Here is an 18,154-nt window from a genome sequence, read left to right as displayed (position 1 = left end):
CAGCCATCCCATCAATGCCACTGCAGGCCCCATCTCTTCCCTGGCCCTCCACCACCCCCTGGCAATGCTAACTTCCACCTAGGACCAAGAGAGGAGGCGTCTTCCCTCCCCTCTCTTGCTCCTTTACTCAGGGAGCCCTTCTTTTGTTTATTTTAAGGCAGTGTCGGGCGTAATTCCTCAGAATTCAGCTCACTGCACGCCCACTGCAAGCCGGGCCTCTGCCACGCATGTGACTTTTTTGCTGAGACCTCTAGGAGTAAGCACTATTTACAGACGCGGAAGCCCCTGCTGCCCAGGTGGATGCGGGTCTGTACTTACTGCAGGCTTCCGCCCTTCCTTGAGCAGAGTTTTTCTTCTCAGAGGCCCCTCCATGGTGGGCACGGCTGCTGAATTCCCCAGAGAACAGATGCACGGGCCGGTGGGGCTGAGGAGAGACCATCGGTCAGACATCGCCCTGGAGGAGCTGAGGTCAAGCACCCTCTCTCTCACTGGGGACCACAGGTGCCCCCACTACCAAGTCCGTGATGTCCCAGCAGTCCAGACTCAACAGCACAGGGCAAGGCCCGGAGGGGAGGGCCAGGTGATGATGCACATGAAGGGCCCACCGCCAAGGACTCCCACACCCGTCTCTCTGGGGCGGCAAAGCTCCAGGCTTGGTGACCAAGTTCCTCATAACCCAGGCCCCGATCAGCACCCCCAACCTATCCTGAGGGCTGCTTTTGTCGTGGCTGCAGCCTGGCCACTCCCTGGGGCTGGTGTGGGCTCCTCCACACCTGAGGAGCTGGTGCCTGTGAAGCCCCAGCTCCAGCAGCCCTTCCTTCTGGTGTTGGCAGGAGCCTCAGAGGAGCAGCGAGGACGGGAAGAGGCGGTGTGGAGTGACAAGAGGGACGCGAGCCCACACGCACCATTCCCCACACCTTTCCCAGGCTCTTCACTCATCGTCTCTCTTGGGGACTCAAGCATCACCTACAGATGAAGGCGTCCAAGGGCATGGCAGCCTACACCTCCCTCCTGAGCTCCAGATCTGCCCACGCCCCAGGAATGGCACCACCCCCTACTGGCTGCTTCAGCCAGAAAGCTGGGGTTTTCTTCTGTTTCGGATGCCCCTGTAACCTAATCAATCCCAAGGATGCACTGGGGATCAGGTACTAAACATGTCTGACCATCCACCTTAGCCATCCCACTACACCTTAGGCCACCGGACCGTCCTTTGAGCCACTGCCCAGTGCGCTCCACTGGCCATCCTGGATCCACACTGGCCAGTGCCTCCACCCTCCCCCTCTCCTCTCCTCTCCTCCACCCACCCACAGCAAGCCCCTTTTATGGCTCCCTGTCGTTTTTAAGGTCTGAGCCACCATCCTCACCCCTGCTGGATGCTGGATGCGGCTCCGGCTCATCTCATGTCCCTGCCTTCTCTCATTCCTTCCAACATTCCCTCCCTTCCCTTCACTCAAATCATCCAGCCCTTCCTGCCTCACAGCCCACGCTGTCCCTTTGCTGGCAGCACTCTCATTGCCCCTCTACTTCCAATTATTTGGCGAATTCCTATCATTCTTCCAGTCTCTTTTTCAGGGAGGCCCTCCCTGATCTCCGGAACCAAGTAAGCTCCCCCTCCTCTTCCTGAGTGCCCCTCACCTCCTCTGGGACAGCCAGTGCACCTGGCAGTAGCCTCACGGGGGCAAAGGCTGTGTCTCTTTCGGCAGCCTCTAGCACAGTGCTTGGCATCCAGCACGCCATATAACAAGCTATGTGTCAAACAAATGAACACATGAACACATGGATACCTGTAGACACAGCTCCGGGTTCTGGGAGAGTTCCGAACTGGAACCCGCCAGTTGGGCCCCAGGGTGGCATAGAGACGTCCCCTGCTTCAGAGGAAAAGGGTTAAATTTTAGCAACAGCTTTGAAAGACCAGATGCTCCTGAAGGAAGCAAGAGCACCCCGGACTACATAATCAGTTAGCTCAGGAAGCCCCGCAGAGCAACCTCCCTCCCTCCCCAACTTCTCCCCAGCCTCCTCGGCCACACTGCAAGCACACCTGGAGCTGCCTGGCCAGTAAACACAGCAACCCTCAGAGTCTCCAAGTCTCCAGGTAATTCTTTCAACTTTTTATTGAGTGTTCACCCTTTTTCCAGTGTCAAGAGCATGATTAAAATCCAGGCACGCCCACTTGCCTCAGTTTGGGGCTGAGATGTTTCATAGCAAACACTGTACAGCCCCGACAATCCATGGCAAGTCCACATGAAAAGTGCACACAGAATTGTGGGCAGCCTTGCATGTCGGGCCTGGGGGCCATTCACCAGGACATAACTGGAGCCTTCTGTTTGCTACATCCTCTCCACTGGACAGTCTCCTCTGTGGCTCCAGCCAGGCCCCTGCAAACTTGCTCTGTGACCTGCTGCAGCATCCAGGAGTCCATGCTCCAAGCTTGCTCCGTGGGCAGCCCTCTGGCTTTCCTCTCACCTGCACTCCCGGCAGTGAGCCTTTCCAGGGCAGCGTGCAGCTTCCTGCTCTGCCTCTTTGCAGGGAGGCACCCTCTTTCTCCTTTAGCCTCTCCTGTCTTAGAAGACTCACGTCCCGTATCCACTTGATGTTCCAACCTTCTCCCCACCCTTGAGGCATGGCCTACTCTCTGACCACAGCTCTTCTTGCCCATTGGCCAGACAACAATATAATCAACTTAATAAAGTCAGATGAGGCCCAGAGTTCCTTTGTAAGATCCCCTCAGTCCTCCATGGTCAGCCGTAGGTTGCTGCATGTTGCTCTGTGACACCAGCGCCTGTGGGTGGTGTGGGGCCGCCCTCACGCATTGCAGCAGGTACACTGGACCTGCCCAGGGGCCTTTGTCCTCCTCCCAGGAAGGAGCTCTTCTTGATGACCATCTCGGGTCCACTGTCCAGGGCCCAGGGCTGGTGGGAGTTTGATGGTTAGCTGGGATGGCTGCTCCAGGCCCCTGAGCCTCCTGCCCATCGGCTCCTCCTCTCTGGGTGGTGTACCATAGCATGTGCTTGACCCCCCAGTTCTCTAACATAACGAGTGTCAGGGTGGTCATAGGCTGACCCCACCACCACCCATACTGAGCTGTAGCACAGACAAGAGAGGCCCTCGTGTGCTAAACTACCAGGCCACTGGCCCAATGGCCACCTCCCTCTCAGAAAGAGGGGTGGAGTGCAGCGAGTGAATGTGACCCATGCAGATAACCATGAGTCTCTCATTCTGGACAAGTCAAACAGTCACCAACTTCACTGTTACCGACACCACAGGCTGGGCACCTCGCAAGTGAGTGCACTAGCACGGCAGGTCACTGCACAAGCCCGTGCAGAAGCAGCACTGCTCAGGGGAACTGGCCACGGCTGCCTCCGGGGCTGCTCTTCTTCCAGCTGTAACCAGGGATTTCTTCTGAGCAGGGTCTGACAATGGACTTTCCTGCCGTGAGATCCTGTGTGGCTTTGTCTGCTACCCAGGGACGTTTCCGCCTCACCTGAGCTGGATTCCAGCTCTGAGCTGCCACCTGTTGGGAGCTGAGGATGGAGTCCACCTTCCCAGAGCCGCGCCCTGTGGCCCCTTGGCCACTTTTCTTCTCATGAGTCTTTTTCCCTGTTACCTGAGGAGAATGTGATGGCAGTGGATCGTCCGCAGTTTGCACAGCACCTGAGACAGGGCACAGTGGCCAGCGCGGCTACTTTCTTCCCATCATTCTCTCCCTTTGCGTGAGACAGTGCGTAGCTTCGTATTTCACAGATGTTTGAAGGAACGGACATCTGTTGATGGAGAGCTTGAAACAAGCATCTTCCAAGCAGGTCAGTCTCATAAGCAGCCTTTCCTCATGTCCTCCCTAAAGGAGTGAGGAGTGGACTGGCGGGGAGCACAAGGATACCAGGGGTCGCTGGGGAGCTCTCGACAGACCAAGTAGTCACTAGGTGGTGAGCGCTCACATGCTCACACGCTCTGATGCCCCTGCAACTTCATCGAGTGCACTCACACTGTAGCGAAAACTTTGTGTGAAGCACCCTTACCCTCCCCACAAGGAGGAAACTGAGGCTCAGTGATGTGAACCTACTTGACCAAGGCATGAGTCTTGTAAGCTAGGACTTGAACCCAGGACTGTCTGACTCTGCAGCCCAAGTTCCTCACCACACTGTGAGATGCAGCCTTTTAGGATAGAGGGAGAGGCGTCAGCGGCAGCACAGTGGGGCCTGTCACAGGGACTGGGCCACTGTGGCCTTTCTGGATAGAGGGAGAGGCAGCAGTGGCAGCACGGTGGGGTCTCTCACAGGGACTGGGCCACTGTGGCCTTTCAGGATAGAGGGAGAGGTGGCAGCGGCAGCACGGTGGGGTCTGTCGCAGGGACTCGGCCACCGCGGGCTCTTGCTGGCATTCTCCTCTCAGGATAAAGAGGTGGCAGCGGCAGCAGGGTGGGGTCTGTCGCAGGCACTGGCCCACTGTGGCCTTTCAGGATAGAGGGAGAGGTGGCAGAGGCAGCACGGTGGGGTCTGTCACAGGGACTGAGCCACCACAGGCTCTTACTGGCATTCTCCTCTCAGAGGTTCCTCTACTTGTGGGTCCCCACCTGCACTCACGCTGCCTGGGATTTGTCAGTGTCTGAGACCGAATGACCACAAGATTCTTAGGCTTGGGGATCTCCCAGGATGGGGCCACCTCCCAGGTCTCCTGGTCCCTTGGTGGCCCCAGTGGAGCGGTCTCCTGGCAGTTGCTGCCTGGCACTGAAGAGCAACTGCCTCTTTTCAACGGCATACCACGTGCCAACTACATGCTTTCACACAAGAGCATGCCCAGCTCTGTGAGAGGGGCCCTGTTCTCAGTTTAAGATGAGGAAACTGAGGCTCAAGGAGGCATCACCTTGCTGGCCTGTCATTACAGACAGAGACTCAAGTGTTCACAAAGGGAGGCTCATTTTCTGGTGCGGGTGGAGGGCCTGTGCCAGGGTGGCTGCTCCAGGCTGTGGAAGTCAGAGCCTGTTCTCTCTGGAGCCAGGGGGAGCGACCCCAGGCCTTGAAGAGCAGCACCAGTGTGACCTTTCTCCAGGCCAACCTTTAGGAACATAGAGTCAGGGTGGAAGTGGCCAGCCTTCGCTCTAGGTGAGCCCTCCAGAGTTGGAGGAGGACCTTGCTGGGCAGGGCAACTCTGGCTGCCTGGCAGGCCAGCATCAGCATAGAGCAGCTAGGATCTTCAGCCACCGGAACCAGACAATCTGAAAGTGTCTGGAAATGTCCCTGCTTTGAGAAAATTTGTTATTTGAATGCTCAGGGCCAGAAAATGCAAAATGATTGGGTGGTGGTATCAGAGGAACCACAGAAATCATAGATTCTTCTTCTTTTTTTTTTTTTTGGTAACTGACATAAGGGCTCATAGCCCAGAACCACAGACACTTTTCCCAATGTCATTCTGAGAACCCGTGGCTGAACACAGTGTCCTAGGAAGGCCATTTGACTGTCCCCTCTCAGGGATCTTAGGTGGAGTCAGGAGGAGGGCTGAAACAGGCAATTGAGGCTTGCCCAGACCAGGAGCTTGTGGGAGCCTGAGTCTGGGAAGACATCGACTGGCAACAATATAGAACACTTCAGTCCCAAGGGGTGTGCAAGCTGATGATGAGGAGGATGGGGTTATGGGATGATGATAATGATAGGACAGTGAGATGACGGGATGATGATGGTGGTGGTGGTGGTGACAGTGAAAGTGGGAGGATGGAATGGGACGGTGATGGTGGTAACGGTGGTGGTGGTGGTGATGAGACAACGGGTGCCAGGCAATGTGCTAAGCAGGATTCGCTCAGCATCTCATTTACTCATATAACACTGTGAGGCAGGCACTATTATTATCTCCACCTTATAGATAAAGAACCTGATGCTTGGAGAGGTGGAGTCACTTGCCCAAGATCATGACACTGGGAAGAGGCAGAGTGGGTGGTGCTATTGAGGTGGAAGCGGCCAGGGCACTTCCTGGGCCAACAGCATCATGAGCATTCAGACTAGTCAAGCGGGTCTGAAAGGCTATCTTCACTCCATCATTTCTAGGTACACATTAGGTTGTAGGTATCCTGGGGATTTCATTTCAGAAAGCCCTAAGTCCCTGTTTCTGGGCTAGGAGGTTGGAGAGCAGAAAATAATTACATTGAGACCTTGGTAATCTTGGTCTTAGTAGAAGTAGGGTCCTTCCCTGATATGGTTTGGCTGTGTCCTCACCCAAATCTCATCTTGAATTGTAGTTCCCATAATCTCCATGTGTCATGGGAGGGACCCAGTGGGAGGTAATTGAATCATGGGGGTGGTTACCCCCATGCTGCTGTTCTCATGATAGTGAGTTCTCATGAGATCTGATGGTTTTCTAAGGGGCTTTTCCCCCTTTCGCTCAGCCCTTCTCCTTGCTGCCACCATGTGAAGGAGGTGTTTGCTTCCCCTTCCATCATGATTGTAAGTTTCCTGAGGCCTCTCCAGCCATGCTGAACTGTGAGTCAGTTAAATTTCTTTCCTTTATAAATTCCCTAGTCTTGGGTATGACTTTATTAGCAGCCTGAGAACAGACTAATATACTTCCCCTAATCTTCTGTACACAGAGCCCTAGCCTCAAGTCCATAGAGCCTGGGTAGGAGTGCACATGTGGGAGGGCCCAGGCGATACTATTGATCAGCAGTGTCCACCTGCGCCTGCAGACCCTGGATGGGAAGCCATCCAATTAGGCCATGGTCTATCCTGGCCACTTTCTGATGCTTCACCCTCATCTTCAGGCAGGAAGCTGCTACCCTGAATTCTGCTGGGCCCTGGGATGTCCCTTCTAGCAGCACTTTTTGAAGGACATTTGCTCTCTATGGGCCACCAACTCTTCTCTGGGCAATGTCCCTGATTCACTAAGTGGATCCCTAGGAGCCACGTTTGTATTGCATGTCCCCATCCTTCTGACAGCTGAGTGGACAGGGCAACACCAGTGATCCAAGCCAGGTAAGCCAGATAAACCAGATCTTCTCTCCTGGTGATTAGGAACCAGACCTGAGAGGCTGAAAGTGAGGCTCAGTGGCTGGGCAAAACTATCACATGTAAACTTGGGAGCTCTGAGGTATCATCCGTCTTCCCCTCTGTGCACTGAGAAGTCCAGAAATCTTGTCTGAGAGAGAGTGGGGAGTGGTAAAGCAGATATGCACAGAGAAGGATGGACACAAGATGGAAGGAGAATCCTGCCCACTTTCTAGGTGCTGACTCTGGAGGAATTGTAGGTATTGGACAGAGAAGCTGTGGGCAGAGATTTCTCAGCTACCCATGAAGCAGCAGTAGCTGCCTGGCAGGGCTCGAAAACAGAGTCAAGCAAAAGGCCTTGGAACCTCGAGGCCAGGGGTTCTCTGTGCACTATTCTTTCTGCAGACTTCTCTCAGTCTGCTGGCTGGAGCCTCAACTGCCAGACTCTAGTGTTTGGAGCTAAGGGAGTGAGGCAAGAGATCACATATTGGAGAGAAACCCAAATCAGAAGCTGGCAAATTGTCTAACTGGGCTGCCACCCAGAGGATATTTGGTGAAGAGAACTCTAGTGATCCCTCGACAGGGGTCCTGGGACCTGAAGAGGCCGCAGGCTCTGAGTCATGCACCAAGCTGGGACAGGTGGCCCAGGGCTCAGTGTCTCTGAGTCTCATGCAGGAGAGATAGGTCAAGTATCCAGAGCACTGAAGCCAGGCGCCAGGCAGCAAATGAACCCGAGGAAACCAGACTTAGGGGAGGAATGAGAGCCTGGGATCCTGGCCTCAGCCACAGGTGTAGGGGACAGTGAGGTTCTCTTCGGCAGCCACCCTGAGAATGGCCACTGGCATGTCTGCTGCAGCCAAGGGGACGCACAACCTGCAGGATCGCCTCCTGAGGCTGGCCTGCCTCTCCCAAAATACTGCAGAGTCTGGGGCTTGAGAGGCATCCTTGTGACCTGGCAAACCTGGGCATCTACCAGGGTCCTCTGATCTTCTCAAGGAAGGAAACAAGTGTCTTTTAAAACTCAGTTTTTGGGGCAGGAGGCTTGGTGCTCTGTCACCATGACTGCATTTCGCCGGTGCCTCCTTAAGGATGTCAGATGATCCCACCAGCTAAAACGAGCAGGTAAACCTCACATGGGCAGAAGCTGCATCACCCAACTCCCTGAACACCCTACAGCACCACCCCATAGCACTCTGGGGGGCAACTGTCTGCAGTGACCTCTTAGAGGGGCCCCCTACAGTCTAGTGTCATCCTGGAGGCCAGCAGGTGCTGGTAGAAATTTGCCATCATTCTGGTCCATCCCTCCCATGATCACTGAACTGCATTTGAGGACATTTTTCTTCCCCCTACCCAGCCTTAGACCCCTGAGTTGCTTTCTTGGTGGTAAGTAGTACCTATTGAGGGAAATTCATAAAAGTCCCCAACTCAGGTTGGGCACAGTGGCTCCTGCCTGTCATCCCAGCACTTTGGAAGTGGGGATGGGAGGATCACTTGAGACCAGCTAGGAAGTACAGTGAGCCCCCACCTCTACTGAAAATTAAAATAAAAAAAATTAGCCAGGCACAGTGGTGTGCACCTGTACCCAGCTACTTGGGAGGCAGAGACAGCAGGATCGCTTGAGCCTGGGAGATCAAGGCTGCAGTGAGCTATGGCAGTGCCACTGCACTCCAGCCTGGAAAACAGAGAGAGACCCTGTCTTAAAAAAAAAAAAAAAGTCCCTAAATCACTTCCTCAGATGTGGCAGCTCCACCTATATGCTAGATCTTTACTGCGCCTAGCCTCATCACAGGGCTGAGGAATGGAGGCTCAGAGATACTGAGAGCTACCCAAGGGCCTGGGAGGATCAGTGGCCCTAACTTCAGGTCCCCCTGCAAGGCTGGCTGTGCCTTTCACTGTGGAGGTCCACTGAGAACTCCAGAGAACAGGACTTGCCATGGGGCCCAGCTCTCCTGTACAAGACTCTTACAGACACCAAGCCCGGGGCCATCTGTCCCAGCCTGGTGCATGATTCACAGCCCGCAGCCTCTTCAGGTCCCAGGTCCCACCTTGAGGGCACTCTAGGGTCCTCTTCACTAAATGTCCTGGGCTGCTGCTTAACCATCCCCTCCTCCAGAAGCCACCTCTGAGCCTGGTGCCTGATGCAGGTCGCCCTGTTGGATCCTGCACAACTGCTTCCCTAACAGGACTTGTTTAAGACTCTGAGCTCTGACCCGTTCCCCCTCACCTCCTCCAGAGCAGGAAGAGGAACAGGCTTTGTTCAGAGGGTTTTGCTCTGTGCCCTCCAACCCTGCCCCAGCCTCACTTCCCTCTCACTACAGGGGCCTCCTCTCACCCTGGGCCTTCCGAGGACCCCCCATCCCCTACTCTTCCTACTACCTGTATTACAGCCTGTGCCTCACACGAGAAGGCCCTTCCACAGAGACGGGCGAGTCTGACCAGGGGAGATGGTGGCCAAGGTTTCATAATCAACTTTGTGGCACTTTCATATTTCAATTGTTAAAAACTGATCAGTAATCATTTCTGATTATGTCTTCTTTTGTACAGTTATATGTTAATTGTTTTTCTGGGTAGAAAAGAAACATTTACCCATTGTGGAAAATCTGAAGAATACAGAGAAAATAAACTCACTCAATAAACGTACAGCCCAGAAATACTCAGGATGAGTGAGACTCTATTTTCATATATACATACATGATCGCCACTACAATTTTGTTCGCCTTTTTTAAAACACCTCATTTAAAATCCTTTAACTCGTAGGCTGATATTCTTGTTTTCATCTTAGTGCCAACACTTGCTTTCCAAATCAGGCAGAAAAAGGCATCTGTTCTCCATTACTTCTGCTCCTGACTACACGCTCCCTTTCGTGTTGGTTTCCGAGGGGCCTGAGGTTGGTTGGAGATCATCCTGACAAGCCCACAACCCTCCTCTCCAGGTAACTGAATGTCCTGTGGCCACCTCCCTGCCTCCCTGGGAAAGCAGAGTGTGCTGGGGGACCCCCTTTTCTCCTTGCCCCTACTCTCCCCAGCATGAGGTGAGGAAGACTGCTGACCAGGGACGCTGGGTGGAGTCACAGAGAAGAGTAGGCCCACCCCTGCCCATAGCTCTGTGGTTCCTGAGGGCCCTGGTACAGGACCACCATCCTGTCCTCATTCTGGGCCCCGAGGGCAGGGGAGGGTCTTTAAGGCAGCCTGGGGGCTCAGAAGTGACTAACGAACACCTCTCTGCGTCTCACTGCCCCTCCCCGGCCCCACAGGCCCTGTGACCTTGCCAAGGCTGACATGGGTGAGGAGACAGGAGGACGAAGAGTAGAAGAGGGTCCCCTTTGCTCTTGCACCCTTGTTCCACGGTCCAGTAGGAAGAGGCCCATTCCCACCGAGGGCAGTACAGCAGTTCCACAGGCCTCAGTGGGCTCCAGCTCCTGTGTGGAAGCTGTTTATGGCCGAACACTCTGGGGACCCACTGGGCATCTGCAGCCTGAACTCTGGCTACTACCCAAAAGGAGACATCTATGCGTGTAAACTCAGAGAAGGCAAATTCACCAGACGGGCATGCAGGATCCCACCCTCCCACCCCTGGCCAGACAACAGAAACTCCTGCCTGCCTGCTAACAGTGGCATTCTTGGTGATGAAGGTGTGCCCTCAACCCACCGGAGGTGTGTGTGATGTGGAGAAACTGACCTGGGGTCTCCCTGCCTTTCATCTTGGTATCTGGTTCTATTTCTCTTCCTAGCTTGGGCAGGCTTATTACCAGGGCTGAGGGGCAGGGCGCTGGTCGCAGTCTTCAACAGAAGATGGTGGCCCCTAAGCTTCAGAGCTGTGGGGCGAAATGCTGTCTCCCCAACCATGGCCAAGCCTCTTCCTCTCCTCTCTCACGCCCTCCTTTCTCTGAGTGGGGCCCAGGCCTCCCCTGCACCCTTGGCTCTGGCTCCATGGCCTCTGTCTGCTCGGGCAGTATGACCTTCAGAGAAAGCTGTGTTCTTACAGCATTTGCAGGGAACAGCTGGTGGGGTCTCCAAGGAGGGGAGGCTCTTTCAGGGCAGGTGCTGGCCTCTGCGCCCAGGCAGGCTGACACTCAGTCTTCTGAGGAAGAGGGAGTCTGCTCCCCATTAGAGTAGGAAGATTTGGCCTGGGGGAGAGCTGGGAGGGCAGGGAGAACCTGGAGGAGCTAAGCATGGGGCCCATGAAAGTCAGAAAGAGAGAAGACCCAGGAAAGAGCACGAAGGTGAGTAACTGAAAGAAAAGAGCCCCAGGCAATGAAGATTTTCAAGCTACAAGAGGTAAATCTTCCCTTCCAACTCTCCCGTGGACTCTCCAGGAAGGCCCAGAATGCTCCTGTGCTTTTGCGAGTGTGGATTATTTCAGGGAATGTAAGAGGCAGTGCAGGATGGAGAGGGAGGTCGGTGGCCAAGGGGCAGCTGGCATCTGCTCATCAGGACTGCACGGGGTCTGGGTCTTGACTAGAGGAGACATCACAGGCCCACTGGCATCCTCCAAAGCAGGTGGCCTGCTCCCCTCAGCAAGGTGGGGCTGGGCCAAAAGCTATCCTCAGAGGATGAGAAACAGGACGTCCTCCCTGCAGGGCTGTTTCAAGGCTGCTGGAGGCAGAGCTGGGCATCTGCGCCAGCCATGAGACCAGTGCTTGGAAGAGATCCCCAAATCACTTATTCTAGACATTCAGATGGATAGTGATCTAAATGCTATGAAATGCTGTGGCCTACAGTGATCATGACAGCATTGCAAACAGCATCATCTCCCTGGGACAAGGAATTCTCCCTCACCATCCTCCTTCCTAGAAGCTCTCATCTCAGTCATGAGTACTTAGCAGGAACTACATCCACTACACCCTCAGTAACTAGTGTGGTGTCTGGCAGGGAGCAGTTGCTTAATAGCTACTGAATGAGTAAGTGAGTGAATGAAAGAATGAGTGAGTGAAAGAAAGAAAGAAAGAATGAATGAATGAACAACAGGTCCAGGTCTAGCTGCTATTCAGGATCTGTGCCTCTGATTGCCATTTGATGTCTTCTCATTGGCCTGAGGCCAGGGGAGGTGCTGGCTTGCCTGTAAGCCATCTCCCTCAGGGTGTCCCCAGCAGTCCCCTGACTGGTGCTGAGAGTTCTGGAGTCTGCCCTTGTGCCTGTCTGGTTCTCCTTCCCACTGCTGGGGTGGCTCCCAGGGTGAAAGCTACTGACCCATTTGCCTGAGCAACCCAGATAGGTGGGGAGGGAAAAGAGAGAGCCTCTGAGGGCTGGTATACCATCACTCCCCCACCACCCCCCATCTTGGGTTTCACAGGCAGACAGACTGACTGACCAATATGGGGCAGTCCCCATATCTGGCCAAGCTGTGGAGCAGTGATGAAGAGGTGGCTCACTGGTCAGGAGGCTGTTGGGTGTGGCTCAGCTCTGTCCACACCAGAGTGTGGAGCAGGTAAGTCATTTTACCTCTCTGAGCCTTGTTTTCCACATGTATAAAATGGAGACACCGGCCGGGTGCGGTGGCTCAAGCCTGTAATCCCAGCACTTTGGGAGGCCGAGACGGGCGGATCACGAGGTCAGGAGATCGAGACCATCCTGGCTAACATGGTGAAACCCCGTCTCTACTAAAAAATACAAAAAACTAGCCGGGCGAGGTGGCGGGCGCCTGTAGTCCCAGCTACTCGGGAGGCTGAGGCAGGAGAATGGCGTAAACCCGGGAGGCGGAGCTTGCAGTGAGCTGAGATCCAGCCACTGCACTCCAGCCCGGGCGACAGAGCCAGACTCCGTCTCAAAAAAAAAAAAAAAAAAAAAAACAAAACGGAGACACTACGAATGGCTGTTGTGCAGGAGTGCTGAGGATTCGGTACATCCACGCACGCAAAGCACCAGGACAGTGCTTGGCACAGGCCATGCTCAACCAAGAGCACTGAGCAGCAGACAGCCCCTCTGCCCTGGGAGGAGTTGCTAGGCAGCACTTATCTTCTCTCTGCTCAATTTATGATTATGGGGACTGAGGAGAGAAGCTTCAGTGCCAGAGGAGGAGTGTGTGTGCGCACGTGTGTGCATGTGAGTGCTTATGCACACATGTATATGTGTGTGCACACAAATGTGAGAGTGTACATGCATGCATGCATATGTACACGTGTGCCAGTGTGGTTATGTGAATGTGTACACAAGCTCATGTGTGAGCGTGTGCCTATGTGAGACTGCACGCACAGGTGAGTGCAAGTGTACAGTGTGTGCATGGGTATATGTGAGTGTGTAGGGCATGTATATGTGAGTGTGCATGTGCATGTGTGTGTATATGTCCAGGGCCCTGGATACTGGTGCCTACCTGCCTTTACTGGACATTCTGTGTCACTGGATGTTTCCAGCCTCCCCTCAGACCCTAAGTCGCCATGATGCCCTTCACCCCTGGTGGTGCCATGGCTGTGGGGGCACCCCCTTCACAGTGTCCCCTGCCTTCCTAGAGATCACCTGGCTCCTGGCACAGGAAAACACCAGTACGTGGAGCTCTGCGATGGAATTCCTGAGCAGGCGGCCTGGGGCTGACAGGCTCTCCCAGGAGCCGAAGCTTGGGATCCTCAAGGGATCCTCAAGGGAGGCAGAGGCTGTGGCCACTTCCCTGTCACTAGTGCCTAGCAGGGTGGGGGGTCAATAAATACCCAAGGCCTGAGGCCATTAGGCTGCAATATTCTCAGACCCCACCAGGCGGAGCCACATGCCCATCTCAAGACCAGGCCACTTCTTAGGCTTCCGGTTTCAAGAACCCACACTTTTGACCAAATCTACTCCCAGGCCTCCTGCAGCTGTGCTGGAGGAAGAGACTCCTGGATCCGAGGAGGTGTGGGGCTGCTCAAAGCATGGGGGCTGGGGCCCCGACACCCATCCTGCTCTTCCATCCTCCCTCCTAGTCAGCACTGCCCTGGCCAGGCTGCTGGAGGAGCCACAGAGCAGCCTCACCGAGGCCAGCATGGGGTGGGTGGGGCAGGGCCCATCCCTGCCCGGGGCCTGTCTTCAGCTCCCTCGGCCCTAAGCACCACCCCTGGGAGGGAGGCCATGCTGAGGCCACACTCACCTTTCCAGCCCTGAAGACATCTCTTCACTAAACTCTGAGCTCTCACTACTGCCTGGAAAAGGAACACAGGTCAATGAGCACAACGGCCTCACAGAAGAGGGGCCCGTTCTCCCGGGTCAGGCCCCTGAGCTCACAGAAGTGCCACAGAAACTGCTTCCTCACATTGGGAGCCTCGAGGTACTCGAGCTTTTGCTACTGCTTGTTCTAACTCTGCTCTGGGAGGGTCAAAGAACCACCCCATCCCACTGTTCCAGGCAGGTCCTCTACGACCTTCCCACTGCCCCCGAGGGCTGCAGCTAACTGCCCACTGGCCCGCTGGGGTCTGGGTCTTCAGGCTTTCTTCTGGGCCTGAACTGGCTCCACCACTGCCTCCCTTCTGGCCCACATGAAGCCAGGACTAGAACAGGCCTCACCTGGTGAGGCCAAATGAGCACCTCTTCCTCTTCCACAAGGGTCAGGGCTTGACTAGACGCTGGTCACAGCGCAGGTACCTGGCATTAGACAGAAGCCTCAAGGGAGACCCCCTGCAAACCCCTGGCCAGTGGGGTCACAGAGAGGGGCTGGGTCCCACAGTTTTGCTACCTGTTTCTCCTTCAGGCCTGTCCCTCTGGGCTGAATGGGCGACCCTGCTTCTCCCAGGCTCTCTAAGCCCTCTTGAAGAAGAGATTTTCTCCTGTCACCCAAGCATCCACGCGCAATGCTTCTGGACTGTCTCTCAGACCTCAGAGGCTCTGAGGTTCAGTGCTCCTGAAAGAGCACCAAGGCTGAGCACTGGGAGAGCAGGAGGGAGGGGATCCCAGGCCCCTTGGCATCTGTCTGAGTAATGGCCCTCATCACAGAGGGGAGGACCAGCCCAGCTCCCAACAGGGCACATGCACACATGGCCACTTAATCAGGGCTTTTGGCCCCAAACAGAAAAACAGTTTCAATTCCCCAATTTGAGGAGCCAGGAACCAAACAACCTTGTGATCTCCCGTCTGGACGCTGGACAGCTCTGCATCTGCCTCCGTTTTCTGTCTCAGGAATAGCAAGGCCTGGACTCAGGCACAGCTCAGAACGTTTTCTGGATATACAACAGCTGTTCTGCTGAGTGCTGTTGGGCCGGCATTCCCCAGAGGGCATTCCTCAGAACCCAGGTCCCATTCCAAGGAAGAGGGTCCCATGACCAAAGAATGTGGACACTGTGGACTCTGATGCCTTCTTAGAGGACTCCTCCCACCCACCAGCACAGCTGCATCTCTGGGAAGAAATCTGCACACCTTTACTCAGCCCAGCCTTTCCCCACGCATGACCTGGAACTCTTCTCCCAAGGCACACCTCAGAACCCTGGACACATTGTCCTGAGCCGTTGTATAACCCTGACTGGCTCCAAACAGGATGACCTCCTCTGAGGACAGAGGGAGACACAGAACATGCTTGTCAGACTTCCAGGGCGTGGGAGACGGCGACCCCTGGACTCATATAGCCCACGCCCTCTGAGACTGACTTGCTTTCACAGGGACGTGGGAGTGATTCCTGCCCATTTCTCCTGTCCCCTCCCGCCCCCTGCCCCATGCTCTGGGCCCTCTGCCCTGCAGTCCTCACAAAATCAACTCCCAGCTCGGCAACTGGTCTAACCAACAGCCGTGGGAGGACTCCCTGCTAAAGGAAGCCGAAAGACACACAGACACACAGACCACAAAGCCACAGGCACACTGAAAGGCACCAGGCACCAGAGAGAGCACTGGCCTGATGGCAGTATTAACAGGGTGCTGCCCACCTGTCTCAGCTGACCTGGACACTGCAGGGGTACGGACCTACAACCAGAGCTCAACACCAGCCTGAGTCCTAATGTCAAGTTCGTCCTATCCCAGCCTCAGCAGCACAATTTCTGCCTCTTCTGTTGCCATAGCACCATGTCTGGCTGCCACTCAGTGATGCAATTTCATCCCTGAACATCAGCTTTTCATCCTCCCTCCTTCTAGCTCCCATTGTGAAGACAAGTACGCAGTGAGAACCCTGTAGCCACCCAGCTACCCTCCCTGGCAGCCTCTCCTGCTTTGCCCTGCAGGGCCCTGTGGGTCATGATCCCTCAGGGACAGAAGCCTGACTGTGGTCCAGTCTGGTCTAGGGAGTTGCCAGCCAATAGCAGCTGATCTCAGGAAAGTGTATGGCTGCTTTTTCTACCTGCCTGCCATGCCAACAGCAGGATGACGACAGATCCAGGGCTCTTCATGAAGCCCACGAGGCTAGGAGACAAGGGTTTCTCTGGCTCTGGGTGATTCCTGCAGGCAGCCACCTCTGTAGGGAGGTGAGGGGCCACTGGGTCCCCCAGAATGATAGCGCCACTGGGCATGGCACAGTGACACAGAGACAGACACAGAGCACACACTGGGCCTACAGCCCACCAGCCTATCATGTGCAGGCCGGAGACGCTTACCTAGGGAGAGTCCATTGGTGACAGCAGAGGAGGAAGTCAGGGCCAGGCCCTTTCGGGGGCTGCGGGACTCTAGGACACTGTCGTCCAGTAGGTGCCTTGCTTTCTCCGATGGGAATGTCGCACTTTTACTCTCAACTACACTCAACTGACACATCATACTGGAAAACGGAAAGGAAGAAAGAAGGCAAAGCTCCTTATCTATGGAGTGACAGTGGTTACACCTGCCTGGGGGCCGGAGCAGATGGTGCAGCTGCAGGAAAAAGGCCTCCACCCAGAGCCATGGTACAGGCTCTGTCCTCTCTCATGCCATGACCTTGGGCAAGTCACATCCTTTCTCTGAGCCTGAGTTTCTCCATCCATCCAATGGGGATAACGATACTTGCCCTGCCTGTCTCCCAGGTGGCTATGAGGTTCGAGTGAGCAGATGCTGCTTCTGAGTGATGAGGCCGCACAGGTGAGCGGCAGTGGGCCTGTGGCCAGGATGTCTGCTCCTGGAGTCACACACATCTGGTCTAGGCCCTTGCTCCGATGTTTTTCCACCATTGCAAGGAACTCCACCTTGTTGAACCTCATTAGACTCATTCTCAAAATATGTAATAATAGCACCCACCTCAGAGGCCTGCATGGGGACTCAGGGAGATCATGCTTGACAGGCATGTGCAGAGTGTCTAGCGCAGAGGGCTGCTTAACACTCAGAGAGCAACTCTTTCTCCTCCAGCCTTGGAGCTCCTCCAGGGCCTGCCTGGGCTGGGCTGAGGCTTATGCCTTGGAAGTGGTAGGTAGGTAGGTAGGTAAGGAGGAAGGGAGGGAGGGAGGGAAGAAGGAAGGAAAGGAAGGAAGGAGGAAGGGAGGGAGGGAGGGAGGGAGAAAAGGAAGGAAGGAAAGAAGGAAGGAAGGAAGGGACTCATCTGTTCGGAAGCCTCTGCCTAACGCCCTGGAGACACAGGCACAGTTGCCCCAGCCGTGCGGAGGACTCACGCATGTCCCCCAGCTATTGGGCCCCACAGGGCTGATGAGCCAGCAGGTTCACTGCTCTGTAGGCAGATGCCATGAGAAACTGAACACCGCCCTGGATGACAATCACTGGTGTCCACTGGACTTTGGGGTTTTTCCATGAGTCATTAACTGGGCTTGGGCAAATTCTCTGGAATGTCACTGCTACTTCCCTGCCCTTCCCTGTACCCTCCCTCCACCAGCTACTGAGCCTGAGACACCTGTCAGTGGTGTGGACTCAGTGCTGCCACAGTGCCCCTCAGCTCTTCCCAAGCTCACACCAGCCTCAGGAAAGTGCACTGGCCAGGATTCCAAGGGCTCTTATCAGCAACTCCCAGAACAGGGCAGGGGAGGGACCCCGTCAGCAAGTGTTTCCCTGCACTGTGCCCAGGCCCATGTGCAGGACGGTCTGAAGCCCGGGGGAGGGCTTGCTCAGTCACCCACTTGTTGCCTAAGCTGTGGCTCTTCCTGTGTCTGGGGACTGGAGGTGTGGGGAGGCTGCCAGCAACAGACGTATCAGGACAGGTGGGCCTCCGGCTGAACCTCGCACAAACAGAGCCAGCAGAGGGACCTGCAAACAGAGCAGAGAGAGCAACAACAGGGATTATGATGGGAGGGTGAGGGGCTGTGCAGGCTGGGTTGGGGTGTGGAGGCGGGCCCCGGGTTTGGAGTATAACAACTGGCCCAGCGGTCACAGATAGGGCAAGGTTCATAGGAGCCC

The 18,154-nt window shown here is 55.2% G+C and overlaps 1 protein-coding gene across 21 annotated transcripts in view; it reads right to left on the bottom strand.

The window, feature by feature from the left end:
• The window catches only part of RALGPS1 (Ral GEF with PH domain and SH3 binding motif 1), a 327,157-nt gene that overhangs the window by 7,882 nt on the left and 301,121 nt on the right, over positions 1-18,154 (bottom strand). For 12 of the 21 annotated variants that reach the window (XM_033191416.1, XM_033191464.1, XM_033191458.1 and 9 more), the window contains 5 exons: positions 17,878-18,004; positions 16,441-16,598; positions 14,022-14,073; positions 1,785-1,868; positions 319-424 (listed from right to left, as the gene is read on the bottom strand). In XM_033191416.1, coding sequence (XP_033047307.1) covers positions 319-424; positions 1,785-1,868; positions 14,022-14,073; positions 16,441-16,598; positions 17,878-18,004 — 527 coding nt within the window. Of the gene's footprint in view, positions 1-318; positions 425-1,784; positions 1,869-14,021; positions 14,074-14,434; positions 14,513-16,440; positions 16,599-17,877; positions 18,005-18,154 lie in introns of those variants that run through there. The other 9 variants (XM_033191471.1, XM_033191501.1, XM_033191487.1 and 6 more) reach the window with 5 other exon arrangements.

Source organism: Trachypithecus francoisi, unplaced genomic scaffold, assembly GCF_009764315.1.
Source record: "Trachypithecus francoisi isolate TF-2019V2 unplaced genomic scaffold, Tfra_2.0 Contig01585, whole genome shotgun sequence".
Lineage (NCBI taxonomy): Eukaryota > Metazoa > Chordata > Mammalia > Primates > Cercopithecidae > Trachypithecus > Trachypithecus francoisi.
This window is presented reverse-complemented; position numbering and strand designations above follow the sequence as displayed.